The sequence below is a fragment of the Verticillium dahliae genome, genomic scaffold (genome assembly GCF_000150675.1).
Source record: "Verticillium dahliae VdLs.17 supercont1.16 genomic scaffold, whole genome shotgun sequence".
NCBI classification, from domain to species: Eukaryota; Fungi; Ascomycota; class Sordariomycetes; order Glomerellales; family Plectosphaerellaceae; genus Verticillium; species Verticillium dahliae.
The window spans coordinates 275936-291000 of record NW_009276935.1 but is presented as its reverse complement, the minus strand read 5'-3'; the positions used below and the strand labels follow the sequence as shown (position 1 = coordinate 291000).

Genomic DNA, 15065 nt, shown 5'->3' with positions numbered 1-15065 from the left:
TTCCAATTTCCCTTGTCTCCTCCACTTTGGCCCCCAAATGCCAGGAGGATCCCATGGATCACTCCCCATTTAGTGTGCGAACGGAGTGGGCCATGAGCGTTATTGGTGAATGTTTTCGTTCAGGCTTGGCGGGTCACAATCTGACCACTCTGCCGAAGCCTTGACCCAAGGAGCCCAGGAGTCGGGATGCATGTCAGATTTCCCGTACACGGCCCAGCGGACAATGTGATAGGGGCCAGGCAAAGCTGCCGCAGACAACAAGGCAAGAGGCAGAACTCGCTGGCCTGGACCGAATTGAGTTGACGGACACCATCTAGACGGACATTTGCCAAGCGAAGCGGCCCGCGCTCACGCCCGGATATTCTGGGATCATTCCACATGGAGCCCTGAACTTTGGTTTAGGCTCCAGCAATTCGACCAGGACGCCTGATGAAGGTGAAAGCGGGGAGCCATACAGACTCGGAGCAAAACAGCATGCCGAAGCCATTCCTAGGACACATGTGCGACCACACAGGCTGTACGGACAGAGAGAGGCATTGATTGACAGCCGTCGCGACGCCAGATCTGTCTGATCGGCGTCAACATCTGCCCTTCGAGCAGCATAGCCCAGCAAGTCCAGGCTGACTTGTTTCGTCGAGGCCAAGCTGACATCACTCCGGCCCAGAGCTGACGACAACAAAACTCCCCCAACCCACGACAAGGGAAACTCAAATCACATCCATCCACCTCCCTCGCAACGTCCCCCTAAACGGCAGCCTGGCTTTCCAGTGGAGCACTGCCGTGTTTTCCACATGGCGGAGCCTGGTGTTGGGCATTGTTTGCGTGGCCGAGCCTCCCATTCCGCAGTGTGAAGCATGTTTCCAAGTCTGTACCGCTTTCCACTGGCCGTCTCGCCCACGCCATGCCCAAAATCCTGCTGCCTGTCAGGTGAGACGACCGTAACTGATACACTGCGGTACTCACAGTGTGGCCATGACTGTTGACAGGAGCTGGCCCCGCCTGTAGCTGAGCTGGCTCCGCCTGTAGCTGAGCTGGCTCCACGCCTGTCCTCCTCCCGGCTCTCATGGACGGTATGTTGGGCACATGGCAGACCGTGCCATGACGGAGGCTTTGTTACGTCTTTTGATGTCGATGATCCCCCCCCACCTCTCAGGTTCTTCTTCTTGTGTTACACATTTTCCTCTGTTCAGGTGCATGTCTGTTTCGAGAACGGCTCGTATGTACTGCTTTGACTTCTGCCCATGAATCTTTCGAGCCTGCTATGCCCCCTAGCATCGATATGTCACCGAGTCTCCAACTGCCATTGTTAGACGGTGACGAGCCCCGTGGCGAGTACGAGCCACTACACCTCAAAGGCCGTCCCGGCAGACCCCGCGAGAGGAGCTTTCTGTGGCTCAAGGCCATTACGACCGCCGTCGTCGTTCTCATCACCATCTTGGTCCTCTTCTTCCCAGACGACGCCCGACATTACCTTCACCTCCCGCCTCCCTCCTCAGGCCATCACACGCCAACGCGCGACCGCATCCAGGACATTGTAACGTCCATCATCGGCAGCGCGCCCCCGCCACCGCACAACACGACGGCGGACGCCATCCCCAACACGGCCCATTTCGTCTACATCCTCCCAGACCCCGACGCCGACTTCCACTTTGAGTTCAGCCACTACCTCGCCATCTACGCCGCCGCGCACCACTGGCGCCCCGACACGCTCTACTTCCACACCAACGCGCGGCCGGCGTCCCTCGCCCGCGCCCGCGCCGGCACCTCCGGCCGCTGGAACGCCCTGATCCTGAACCTGCCGCGCCTGACCGTCCGCGCCGTCGCGGTCCCGACGCACGCCGGCAACGGCGTCGCGCTGACGGGCATGGAGCACAAGTCGGACTTTGTGCGTGTCAGGGCCGTGCACGAGCTCGGCGGCGTCTACGTCGACTGGGGACGTCCACGCGCTGCGCGACCTGGCGGCGCTGCGCGGGGCCGGCTTCCGGGCGTCGCCGGCCGGCAGAAGGAGGGGGACCTCAACAGCGGCACGTTCCTCGCCGCTAGGGGGAGCAGGCTGACGGAGCTGTGGATCGAGGGCATGAACGCCGCGTATGACGGCCGGTGGGAGACGCACAGCAACGGCGTGCTGACGGCTGTTGCGGAGCGGCTGGTGCGGGAGGGGGGCGAGGTGCTCATTGTCGAGAGGGACGCGTTTGCGCCGGGCGGGTGGGGGACGGGGGATGTCGCGGAGCTGTTTGCGCCGCATTTTGGCGAAAAGTCGAATCTCGAGGGGAAGAGGCAGGGCGACGAGCTGGACGAGTTTGACGAGGGGCCCGGCGTTGTTGGGAATAACCCGCCATGGGCGCGCGACTGGTCTTTTACGTATCTGCTGCATGCGTTCCGCCCGGGCAGGGCGAGCAAGAACCCGTGGGGGTTTGAGGCTATTACGCCGAGATATGTGTTCGAGAGGCAGAGCAACTTTGCGAGGGCTGTGTATCCCGTGGCGAAGGACATGTATGATCGGAAGATTATCCAGTTGGATGACTCTCATGAAGGGTGAGCGTCGAGGGCAGTGGGGGAGCGTGCACAGGTTTACTTATATACCCTCTTTGAATCAAGCGTGTTTTCAACCAGGCCTGGCTTCCGAGTCTGATGCCATGGCGATGAAGCCCCCCTGCGATTACACGATCGTCTGGAGCCTGATCCAACACCCCAGACATGCTCACCCAACGCGAATGCCATGATATAATCTCCATCATCCTCCTTGAACTGGAGGAGGAAGCCCATTGACCAGATTTATAGGAGAAAATGGCACACCATTGAACGTTGGTTCAACATTTGTCAGGAGGCACCTGCGGAGCCACGGCACAGGGGTCTACTCAGGAGGCTAAGGGTTACAGGAACCTATATGAAAGGACCGCGGAGGGCCCCTCAAGCTGCCGAGGGCCAGATTCAGATGTATTCCGACGCCCTACCCATATTCTATCAACTGCAGGCCACGTGTGGAAGACCTCGTTACTCTGCCCTAAATCAAGCACTGATAACATCCATCTCAGCCCGCGCACAGGATATACTTCCCCACGCCATCGTAATGTCATCACTCCCATAAGTCGTGTCCTGGAATCAACTGCTCGCCAGGCTGGGCAGCAACCGAGCTCGTGAATTCTCGCAGAATTCCCGCACGCACTCCCAGTGACGGTATGCGCAACGTCGTGAATCGCCTGGCAAACTGTGCCCCGTCGCACGAGTCCGACTGCTCAAGCTACAGCGTCACAGAGCTCAAAATGAACGCAGACCGAACAGCCAGCCCGGTGGAAAGTCGACACCCGTGGAAAAATGGCCGTAGGGTGCATCGCCCGCGCTGCTTGCCGTCTGCGTCCGCTGTCGAATGGGCGCTGGCAGGGAGAAGGTCGAGAGCCAGGGCGTCGTCTGTTGGCTTGCGCTGTTTTAGGGCGTCTGGCTTGAGCGCGTGAAGTGATTTCGTTGCTGGCGACAAATGGTAAAATCACCGGGCTTCTAGTCTAATTGGGACATTGTTATTACTCGTTGGTTTGATGATTGGTTTATCTGCGCTTTCACGCACATCCAATGTCCACTTGCAGTGTACTTGTCTCTGGTGTTGTATGGTAGTGGGGGCGGCCTGAGGGGTTGAGGGCTGCTTGTTCGAAATGATCTGTATCAATATAGTATTCTCCCATGAAAGATGTATTAAAAGATGAATGGTGAGCAATGAGGCTCCTCCATCTACAAGAGTGGTGACCTTTATTGTGTTGGCGACGGGCCTGGAATGACGACAATGAAGCGTTGCCGTGACTTCGCCTGAGCGGCTCCCAAGAGGCGGCCGCTGAGGTGGGGATATGGATCCAACAACAGAGCGACAGTCGGCTCGAAGCTATCAGTCTTGACGGACGGATGGACTCTGAAATCGTATCACTGTGCTACCCCGCCCGGATGAGCGAGGACATGTGGTTCAACGGGCCGAGAAGGGGGACGGGAGAAGAGATGATGTCGTTGTTTGCAGGGTGAACGACATGCGGTGCGTCATCTGGATAGAGTTGTTCACCATGTTACCTAAACGTCAATCCGTGAATCTGGTAAATCTGGTGGATCTGACTTGTCCCCTCATCAATCGAATCAAGCGTGATACGGCAAGTTGGGACCAGTTCGGACAGGAGAATGCATGCTCGTCTACGCTCGAATGATGGCTTCCTCGTCATGAGTCATCCTGTTTCGCTGCAGTCGCAAGCTTTTGTCCATGGTTAAGACGACTTAATGTGCAGAAGGCCTCCGACATTGCATAGCTGGGATGTGGAACCAGCATACGATGTATGACACGAGGCACCACGAAATTGAACATGGGCAACGGCAGCAAAGACAACTCCAATAGTATCATTGCAACTCGAGCGTCTCACGCTCTCCTCATGAGGTCATGACAAACACCAAACGCCATGCCGACCCCCTTGTCCGACTGTGGGTGACGCAGCCCAGAGGGCGCGCACCGCTCACACGCCCTGAGCCAGCCCCGCATTCGACGCGCTCTCGCCCACCTTGACCTCCTCCTCGGGCACGCCGACACCGACGCTGCCGGCGATGCTCTGCGCGCCCATCGACGCAGCTGTCATGCTCCGCTCCCTGTCGCCGCCGGGCCGCTGCGGCGCGGGGCCCCCCGTGGTGCTGACGCTCTCGCTGCGGCGCCGCTCGCGCACCAGGCGCTCGAGCTCGCGGATGCGGCGTTTCAGCGCTTCGTTCTCCTGCAGCGCCGTCTCGAGCTGCTCGCGGTGCAGCAGCGTCTCTTCGTAGCGCACGGTGCCCGGGACGTGGCTCGGCGACAGCGGCTGCTGCTGCTGCTCCTGACCAGCAGGGGTCGCGAGGGTGCCTGCGCTCGTGGCGACCTGCGACGGGACGCGCTGCGAGGAGGGAAAGTAGCCCGGGCCTGCGATGAGGTCGGCTGCCGCCGGCGAGGTGCCGGCAAGGCTTGGGTGGGAGGCCGAGCTGTTCTGGCGCGAGAGCGAGGCATTGGGGGCCGACCGCATGGGAATCGAGGTTGTCGAGGCGTTGGCGGAGCCCATGGTCGCCATGAGGCTGCGGGCGCTCGTACTTGACGAGGTTCGATTGTGGCGGCGGCCGGCTGTCGAGAAGCCGGCGCCGGAGAGGAGACCTGCGTCGACGGGGGGTGTGGGTTGTTCGGTGGCGGTGTTGCCTGTGGACGTCGACGACGCGTTCGAGACGGTCGAGGCATTGTGGGCGGCTCGGAGTAGTTGCAATTCGCGCGTCAACCGATTGACCTGGGAGCATGGTGGTTAGCGGCATGAGGCTCGTGACAAGAAACATGGTCTGGGGACAGTGGAACGCACGACGGCCTCTTGCTCTTTTTCGAGCTGAATGTGCAGATCAGCGGCTGTCAATGGCCGCGGGTGACGAATGGGTCCAGGTCCCGACACGACACCAATGTCGGATGGAGCTGAAATATTGGCCGTCGTCGGTTGTGGTTGGCCTGGGGGAAGGTGCGGTGATGGGAGCGAGGCATTGGAAGCGCGGCGAGGCTGGTTGACGGTCGTCTGGTTCGAGGGGAGAATGTCAAGGTTGTGAGCGGGCAACTGGTTTGATGACGGTCTTCGGGAGCTCGTCAGCGCGTGTGGCGACGCGGGTACCGAGTTGAGATCAGGCATCGTGATGCCGGCGATTGATCAAGGTGGCGTGGTATGTGGGAGAGCAGTCGGGGAGAGCAGTCGGGGAGAGCAGTCGCGGGGTCGGCGATGTCGTGCTCGGCGATTTGGCTTTTCGAGGGGCTCTCTCTTCTGCTTTGATGCAAGATCACAGACAGGGAACGCAATCTGGAAAGCGAGTGACGATGCCAAAGGGGCACGAAGCGGTGAATGGATGGTTGTTGAAACCAAAGGTGTTGAAACCAAAGGTGGTTGAAAGCAAGTCGTTGGGCATTTACGAGTCGAAGCTCTTTCCCCACCTCGAGCTCGGGTCCCACCACGGCACTGGCAGGCAAGGACACCCCGCCTGACCACCACCTTGACCCTCACCTAGGTAAGGTACCTTAGGTACCTACAACTCGCTGGAAATGACTACTGACGGTGTCTTCACTTCATTTGCTCACGGTCGTCATCGAAGGCATTTCCATCAATCCCGAGAGCCCTCCGCCGAGCATCTTGCCGATGATGACTCTCTGCGACGACTGCTCCACCAGCAACCCTGCTCCCGACGATTCTCTCCACGAAGCACCCACAGCACCTCCTCACCTTGAGGTACTGATCAGGGAGCATTCCAAGACGCGTTGGCCATGACGAAATGCCATGGTATGGACAGGCTTGACGTCAAACAACCTGTGTATCTGGCAATGCTTCAATGTAGGAAGGCTGGCATCATGTTGGCAGCGGCCTCTCCAACAGGAGCTGGACTTGGCCAAGGCACGAATGATAGCTTTTAAAACAAGCCGCAAATGCGCGAGAGGGAACACGCACAAGAAATCACCACCGTGAGGAGTCTCCTCGACAAGAACGCTGACGAGATTGCTCAGCTCAAGCTTCAGCCCACGGAGGCCCGTGGCATCAGTGTTCCTGGTCTTGAGCTAAGCATGTTCATTGGTCTTGGCTGTCCAAAACATGACGCGCCATGATTGTACATTTTGTGCACCAGTTCAAAAAAACATGACAACATACAACATACCTCTCAAGCATGAAGTCTTTCCAGGTAGCAACATTGCCCATGCTTCGGATCCGATCTCGATCGGAGAGCCTGCTCACTACGCAACACCCTCTATCGACGAAATGGCTTGGAATATCATCGTCGTGACGAGAACATTCAAGCTGAGAACTTGACCAGGATTTACCATTGAGGCTCAAACACCCCTATACCCCTCGTTTCTGTATACGAAACGAATGCCATCCCTTGAGGCATCGAGAGACGAGAAGCTCACCTACGGATATGCAACAGGGTTGAATCCAAGACTCGCAACAGGACTGAGCGACAACCAATTTCGGTTCGCTCAATGTGGAAGACGGTGATGCATGGAGCTGGAGACACCTCGCGAGAGCGGCTCCTACCAGGTCTCAACTACGGCAGCAGCAGGGCCCAGCCGCCATTGACAAGCCTACGTCCACCTTCAAAGTACCGCATCGTAAGCGTTGGTGGAGGAAGATGAGGCATAGCTGATGACGATAACCATATCAGACCTGTTCAACCAGAGCCCATCCTGGCGTCATGCAAGACCGGCTTGGACAGAACCATGAGTGCAGCCATGGTAAACAGAAGGCCGATTTGATCCTGTAGGCAGTTTCTGTGATCCTCACAGTGAAAAGTACAGTTTAGAGAGTGCGTTCGTCGATGTAGTGCAAGTATTACACTACAAGAAACGCTCATGTCCCGCAGGGCATCCACGTCGCTGGTGTTATCTGTGAGCAATGCCACCGGCTCCGGTGCTAGGCAGAGGACCATCCGGGGCGTGCTGCGGTACGAGAACGCCATTATAGGTGTAGCGAGCGACATCGTCCAATGGAGGTCTCGAGCAGAGGTTCGCTATGCACTGCAGAGCACTTGCACACACGGATGCAGGCACCGAGCAGAGTGACGTGCTTAGGTACCTAGGTTCGTAGATACTTTGGAGGGTAAGCCTGCCTTGTAGGAAATGAGGCTCACATAATGAGGACATAATCCACAATTGCAAGTCGCATTTCAACCAAGCGTGAATGGTTTAGTGGTAAAATTCTCCGTTGCCATCGGGGAGCCCTGGGTTCGATTCCCAGTTCACGCAAGCACCTAAACTGTTGCTTTTCCTGGACATTGATCAGATCCTTTTTGCTCATGTCTCAGTCCTGTCAAGACACATTCAATTGACAGGAACTCCAGCGCACATCTCGGAGTGCCAGTCTGGTGCATTCACATTATGACGTCAGCTGACGCGCCTTTCTTCCTGTTAACCACACGCGTCAGGTCTCTTGGCGTCTGATAGCATGCGGCCGGCTGGTGGTTGGTAAATCTATATGTCACATCCTTCGCGCAGTGTTATGACGTGCCCCCCTGATGAACCGTGCTCCGATGTCCTTCTGGCTATGCTCTTCTCTTGAACCCCTTCTTCTCCAACAAAACTTGCCGCGCGCCCACTTTACAAGCTCATACTTGATGAACCGTGTCCACCCCAGCATTTTGTCCTAGACCGCCGCTTGCTCTTTTCCCTCCACATCAACTAATGGCCAAGCCAAAGGCGTCCGATTGGATCAAGTACTATGGAAAATACGGTAACGTCGTGTCTTGTCTAGTTTGTCATTGCGAGGCGCCTACTGAATATTTTCCTGTCTCGTAGCCCACGTCAAGCTCAAAAGGGCTGGTCTATGGACGCTGGTTTATTTATGCCTACCATGTACCTTCGGCATGTCCGCGATGTGGACGGATAACGCGCCATGGTGGGAACTGCCGAAGAGACCTGATGCGGGTGAGAGGGAGCACTCTCCGGCAGGGTCTACGAGGGAGGCCTAGGGCGGTCATTTGCGAGGCGGTCACCTGAGAGCTCAGTCACCCATGGGAGATTCATATCGCCTGCCTTGTTGACAGGGTCCTTGCCCGGAGACGTCCATGTCCAAGAGAAGCTGGTCGTGGGCGACTGTGGCTAGCTACTCCTTTCATGTAGCCGATCGAAATGGGCACCCGGGCGGAAGGGCGACGACTGCTACGTTGTTTGAAATCTCGGCTTCGGCATTATCTGATCTGTTTTCATGTCAATGACTCTCCAGTCATGATCAGTATGCGAGAAATACATCTCATGAGCATTATGTATACTCCCCAGTAAATGAGTCTATTAACATATACCGCTCGACATGATACCCTTGCCCGTGCCGTACTAAAATTTCTGTCAACGATGACGGGCATTAAATACCCGTAATGGAAAACATAGAGTACTGATTAAACTGTAATATAGTGTGGATAGCCATTGGCATTAAAGTCACGCAGTATTGAGAGCGTTATGGTTTAATCCTATTCCATTGCCGACTACACTATCTCAAAGCTGGCCATATGTTTCAAAGGGGCATATCGATGTCTGATTCCCTTCTAAGGCGTAAGTAATCGATTGTGACCTAAGAAGGTCGTAAGGATGATAATGATAATAATAATAATATCTTTGAACGCCTTAAAATCCCCTAAGGGCGAATAGGCGCCTATATATCCCTTATATATACTCTCTATTAAGTAAAATCCTCTATTCTAGCTATTACTAGAATTAGGGACCCCTTTAGAAGTAAGGTTATATTAACTACTCCTATAGGAGTTTTTCTTTTATTAAATAGTAATGAGGATATCGTAGGAGGTATTAGGCAACGACCGAGGGTAATACTTAATTATAGGATAAAGAGATAATAATAGATAAAAGGATAAAAGGAAGGGAGAGATAAAAGTAGTTATATCTCGAGAAGGAGATATCGGATCGAGAAATAGATCGAAGATTCTAGTAGCCCTTAATAAGAGCTATAAAATAGTATAGGTTTTGTTCAGATCGAGGGTAAATAAGTAAAGGGATTAATTCAGAAGAAGGTTATAATTCATTTAGAAGAGTACTTAAATTAATCCTAATAGAAATAAGGCGTATTTTAGAAGGTATCTATTTATAGTAATTAAGAATAAGTAATTTAGATAGGAATTACTATATAAAGGGGACTTACGAGTATAGTTAGAATTAGATAATTATAAAAAGACTTAAAAACCTAAAAAATAGGTCTAGGGGGTGCCCTCTATATATAATAGACTGACCCTCGGTGGCTATGTATAGACAAGGCGCTTAGACTACCTCTAGACCTATAGGGAAATAGAGTCGGATTTTAAGCTTTAGCTAATAGGGTATAAGAGAAGTTAACGGCTTATTATTATAGAACGGCTCTATAGAATATTATAAAAAGTATACTATTCTATAGCTATGCTTTTTATCTTTCTAATTTATAAATATCGATATAGTTTAGCTTTTATTTTAGCTACTAGATAAGTTATAAGACTCTAACTCCTATAATTTCTTTAATACTATATACCCTAGATATTAACTAATACCTATTAGACCCCTAGCTATTTATATAGCTCTCCCGAGGCATTAATACTTAATAGGGAGTATAGCCTAATATACTAATAACCTAGTACTGAATATATATACGCTATTTAATAAACGAAAAACTCCTAAGGAGTTACTAGGGTCCCCCTATAACCTTAGCCTTAAAGGGGTCTCTAATTCTAGTTATAGAATATAGGATTATAGTTATCGGATAGTATATATAGATAAGGATACGCAAGCGCCTATTTGACCCTAGGGGATTTTAAGGCGTTTAAATATATTATTATCAATATTATCCTTTAAGAATTATGGCTTTCATATAGATGTGCAATGCAGAACGCGGAAGTGCCGTTAGTGGGTGTTGGATGGAGGGTTGGCGATGATTAAGGGTGAACATCCTAGGGGGTTTCGTGCCGCCACTGTGGGCAGGAGGATGCCTGTCCCTCAGATTCTTTGCCATTTTTTGGCAAGTGCCTGTTTGCGTGACATTGCCATTAGGCTGCTACGGACCAGCCATGACCACTTTCAACACTCCTTTCCATCGCCCTGTGCTATAAGAAAAAATGCGGCAAAGATCGTAGTGAAGAAAACATGTCATGCAAGGGTACCGAGCAAGCTCACGGGCGAATGAATTGATTTCAGGTCATTAAAGAGCAACGAAACCCCATAATAGCTATCCAAAGCTCATACAATACGACTCGAACCCATAAGCCAGCAGCAAAATTATAAATCTCATCCTCTCCAAAGAAAACATCATGCCCTCAACACGTTTATTTGTTCTTTCCCGTGAGAGCACCCGTGATGCTGCTGAGACCGAGGCCTTCAAGCACGCGGTTGAGCCCCAGGGTACCGAGAAGACCATCGATGATGCCACCGAGTCCAAGGCCGGAAAGAAGGCGTCCGACGAGGTTGAGCACACCTGCGAGCAACAGTCCGACGGCGGCCAAGATCTGGCCCAGAGGCTCGGTCAGCAGTGCCCAAAGTGGGTTCAGGTGCTTCTTGGCGTGTGGCATGTCGGCAATCTTCTTCTTGGCGTTCTCAACACAGGTAACGACGGAGCCAGAAAGCTGATCATATGTTAGAATCGAACACACACTGAAATGGTTAATGGTATTAACTTACCTCCTTAAGCAGGTCTGCGAGATGGTGCTCAGCAGGGGAAGCCTCGCTGGTGCTCGACTTGTGCTTAGCGTTGCGCTGGATGCGGCCGTCGGGGTCCATGGCACGGATGGTACCGTTCAGCTCGCTGAGAATGTTGCCGCCCTCCTCGATCAGCGGCTTAACCTCCTTGACGAGAGCCTCCTCGTCAAGCTCGTCCTTGGGCGTTCGCTCCGCCTTTTCAATCTTGTCGGTGATCATCTTGCAGATTGGGCGAATCTTGTCAAGACTCTGTTCGACTTGGCTAGCCAGGTTCTTGGCAAGCTTCTCATCCTGCTCAGCCTCCTCGCGAGCCTTCTTCTCCTCCTCGGACTCCTTTGGCTCTTCAGGTTCGGGCTCGGGAATATCCGCAATGGCAGTGACATGTCCGACTGACGTGCCCTTGTGGTTGATAACGTCGTTGTCGTCGTCAATTTCGGCTCCGGAGCATACGCTGAGCTCGCCTGAGGTCAGGCGGGCGACGAGCTCTCCGTCGCGGTACACATCGCCTTGCTTGTTCACCTTGAGGCCGGCGAATGGTCCCTTCTCCTTCTCAGGTTCCGGTTCCGGCTCCCAACGCTCCGCGCGGCCGATAACGTTCCCTTGGTGTAGAATCTCACCATCATCATCAACCTCACGTCCGAACAATTTTTTCCCGTCTCCCTCAATCAGGCGTCCGACAATATCACCGCTAGGGGTGACTACGGTACCGTCTTTGGCAACAGTGCACCCTGGCAACTCAGCAAAAGGACCTTCTTTTTTGAGCTCACGCTCGCCTATATGAGTGTCAGCATGTTATTCTCAAGATGTCTCAGGGTTGAAAGGCAACTTACCCTCCGGAAGCACCTCTGCAACTCCCAGCTTATCGCCACTTTCGGACAGCACGTTACCCTGCTTGTCGCACATTCGGTTGACCAATCTTGAGATGTCCCCTTCGACCACGCGTCCGTAAGGCACGCCATTTGAATCGACGACGAAGCCGGCTTTGTTTACACGCTTGCCGCCCAGAATACTCTTGTCCTGTTCAGGTTCGGGCTCCGGCTCCTCCGGAGTGTAACGCTCAGCCTTCCCGATGACGTTTCCGTCTCGGACAACGTCGCCGTCAGCGTCGACCTTGCTGTTTTGAAGCTTCTTCGCGTCACCCTCGATCAGCCGTCCAACAATCTCGCCGTTGTGGGTCACGTCGCCGTTGGCCTGAACCACGGCGTCGGGGAAATTCTCAAAGGGCTGGTCCTTCTTCTCGTGGCGTTCATGTTCCGGAATCAGCTCAGCTCGTCCGATGACCTCGCCCGATTCGGAAAGAACCTCGCCCTTCTTGTTGCACATTCGGTTGATCAATTTTGCGACGTCTCCCTCGACAACGCGTCCAAAAGCGGTACCGTTAGAATCAACGACCAGGCCAGCCTTGTTGACACGCTTCTCGGCGAGTAGAGAGTTGTCAACCTCTGGAGCAGGCTCCTCCTCTTCGGGCTCCCAACGCTCAGCGCGTCCGATAACGTTCCCCTGCCTATCCTGTACCTCGCCGTCCTCATCGATGTGCTTCCCCTTCAATTTCTTAGGGTCGCCCTCGACCAGCACACCAATTTTCTCTCCCTCAAAGGTGACGTCGCCGTTGGACTGGACAACAGCATCAGGGAAGTCTTCAAACGGCGAAGGTTCCTTGAACTCCTCACGCTCCTTGTCGGCCAGAGGCTCGGCGCGGCCGATCTGCTCGCCCGAGTCGTTCCAGATACGCCCTTGAGCATCAGCCTTGCGGCCGATCAAATTCTTGATGGTACCCTCAACGATACGGCCAATGACAGCATCATTTTTCACCAAATTACCGGCCTTGTTGACCTTGGCGTCCTTGAGGCCAGCCAGTGCCTCAGCCTGCTTCTGCAGATCCTCAGCAATTTCCGACTTGAGCTCGACGCGGCCGATTTCGCTGCCTTCATCGTTGAGAATGGCCCCATCGGGAGCGATCTCCTTGTTGGCGAGCTCGAGCGGATCACCTTCGACGACCTTGCCGATGGACTGGTTGTCGAAGATGACCTTGCCTTCGTCGTCAAGCTGAGCACCCTCGAACTTCTGGAAAGGGTTCTCCACCTGGACGTCGGCGACCGTCTCCATCTCGTCCAGCTGGCTTTGGGCCTGCTCGCTGAGACCCTTGGGGGCCTCGGAGGCGGCGTCCTTGGCATCTTCGGCCGTCTCCTCCGCAGTGTCCTTGGCACCCTCGGCAGCGGCCTTGGTATCCTCGACCTTGTCGTCAGATGCAGTCTTGTCAGCGCTGTCCTTGGCGTCGGAAGTGGTCTGCTCTGCAGTGTCGAAAGCGTCGTCCGCTGTGTCGTCGAGACCCTTGGCAGAATCAGTGTCCTTGGGCACGTCCTTGGACGTGTCATCGACGGTGGACTGTGCTGTTTCTGCGGTTTCCTCTGCCGTGTCCTGGACATCGTCTGCCGTCTTTTCGGCAGCGTCGGCCGCCTTGGAAGTGGTGTCCTCAGCGGCGTCGGTGGCCTTGGACGTGGTGTCCTCAGCGGCATCAGTGGCCTTGGACGTTGTGTCCTCCACGGCGTCGGTAGCCTTTGTTGTGGTGTCTTCCGCAGTGTCAGTCGTCTTCTGAGTAGTGTCTTCCACAGTGTCCTTGGCCCCTGATGCGGTGCTCTCAACGGCATCCTTGGCGCCACCAACAGCACCAGAGACGGTATCGGTCAGGTCCTTGCCGGACTGCTTGACTGTCTCGTTGTCATCGGTGCTGGCTTCAGTGGTGGCTTCCGTAGCCTCGTCCTTGGACTCGCTGGCCTCACTCTGTGGTGGTTGGCTCTTGGTCTCGACCTCGGTCTTTGCGTTGTCGACAGCCTCCTGATCCTTGAGATCAATTGGCGCCGCATCAGCAGCCTTGTCTGAGTTGTCGAAGAGCTCCTTCTTGGCCTGCTCAGTGGTCGCCGCCTTGTCCTCGGCGCTGCGATCCTCCTGCTTCTTTCCGAGGAGGCCGCCGAAGCCGCCGCCGCCGTTACCGAGCCCGAGGCCCTTTGTGAGGTCGCCGACGAGAGGAAGGCCCTTCTCGACAGTCTGGACGGTGCCGTCAACTGTGTCGACAACACCCTTGACGCCCTTTGTTGCGCCCATTAAGGTGCCGAAAATGCCCTTCTTGGAGCCGCCTGCGGAGGCATTGTCGAGCGGGAGAGCCTTGCCTACGATACCACCGTCTTTTCCTACTATATCCCCCGTTGCTGTGACCACATTTCCGACTTGAGAGTGTCAGTCGAAACCTGCTTGAATTTGATGAGATGGGTTGGGACATACCGAGGTCGCCTGGGTCGCCCTCTGTGATCTTTCCTACGGTCTCACCCTGCTCATTGACAATTTCTCCTGATTTTCCCACGACGCCTGCTGCGAGGTTGCTCTCTGAGATCTCACTCTGTCCAACTGAAGGTGATTTAGCAAAATAACACGCGAAAGAGGTGAAGTGAATGTGGTTGTGGCTGATCAGTGAGGCGGTACAGTCTCACGAGGTTGGATTACAGGTGTGGCTTCGAGGTGAGACATGGTGGCTGTGTTTGCGGGGGACGTTGCATCGGGATGAGCTTACCACTCTGCTTGGTGTCCTCCGCCTTCTTCGTAGTAGTGTCGGCCATGATGATTGGATGGTAGTTCGGGTTATGGGTATCTTGGAATAGGTATTTGAGGGAAAGGGTATCAGGTGATGTTATACAAGGTATTTATTGTTCAGGTATTTGGATTTTGGGGTTTTCAGTTCGTGAAAACTGCTGTGATATTGAGAGAAGGCTACACACCATCTCAGCGGCATGCTCTGTCGAGGTCTTATACCAACTGCCAAATGGTGCTGCCCGCGCCTGGAATCAGGTTTCGAAGCTCCCCCCTGGACACCAGCAGGAAAGCTACGTCAAGCCAGCTTTGGCAACAGGAGGGT

The 15065-nt window shown here is 54.3% G+C and overlaps 3 protein-coding genes and 1 non-coding gene across 4 annotated transcripts; 2 read left to right on the top strand and 2 right to left on the bottom strand.

Moving 5' to 3' along the window:
• Positions 1–1279: 1279 nt before the first annotated feature.
• VDAG_07282 (uncharacterized protein) lies at positions 1280–2539 on the top strand (the record flags this gene model as incomplete). The annotated part of the gene is made up of 1 exon (XM_009656187.1): positions 1280–2539. One exon carries the CDS (start codon positions 1280–1282, stop codon positions 2537–2539), a length of 1260 nt encoding a protein of 419 aa, XP_009654482.1.
• A 1942-nt stretch (positions 2540–4481) lies between these two features.
• VDAG_07281 (uncharacterized protein) lies at positions 4482–5648 on the bottom strand (the record flags this gene model as incomplete). The annotated part of the gene is made up of 2 exons (XM_009656186.1): positions 4482–5264; positions 5334–5648. 2 exons carry the CDS (start codon positions 5646–5648, stop codon positions 4482–4484), a joined length of 1098 nt encoding a protein of 365 aa, XP_009654481.1.
• Positions 5649–7670: 2022 nt separating this feature from the next.
• On the top strand, positions 7671–7741 carry VDAG_20205. The gene has a single exon. It is a non-coding gene; the product is annotated as a tRNA-Gly (tRNA).
• Positions 7742–10788: 3047 nt separating this feature from the next.
• VDAG_07280 (LEA domain-containing protein) lies at positions 10789–14769 on the bottom strand (the record flags this gene model as incomplete). Its single annotated transcript, XM_009656185.1, has 4 exons — positions 10789–11085; positions 11141–11931; positions 11989–14382; positions 14724–14769. 4 exons carry the CDS (start codon positions 14767–14769, stop codon positions 10789–10791), a joined length of 3528 nt encoding a protein of 1175 aa, XP_009654480.1.
• Positions 14770–15065: the final 296 nt, after the last annotated feature.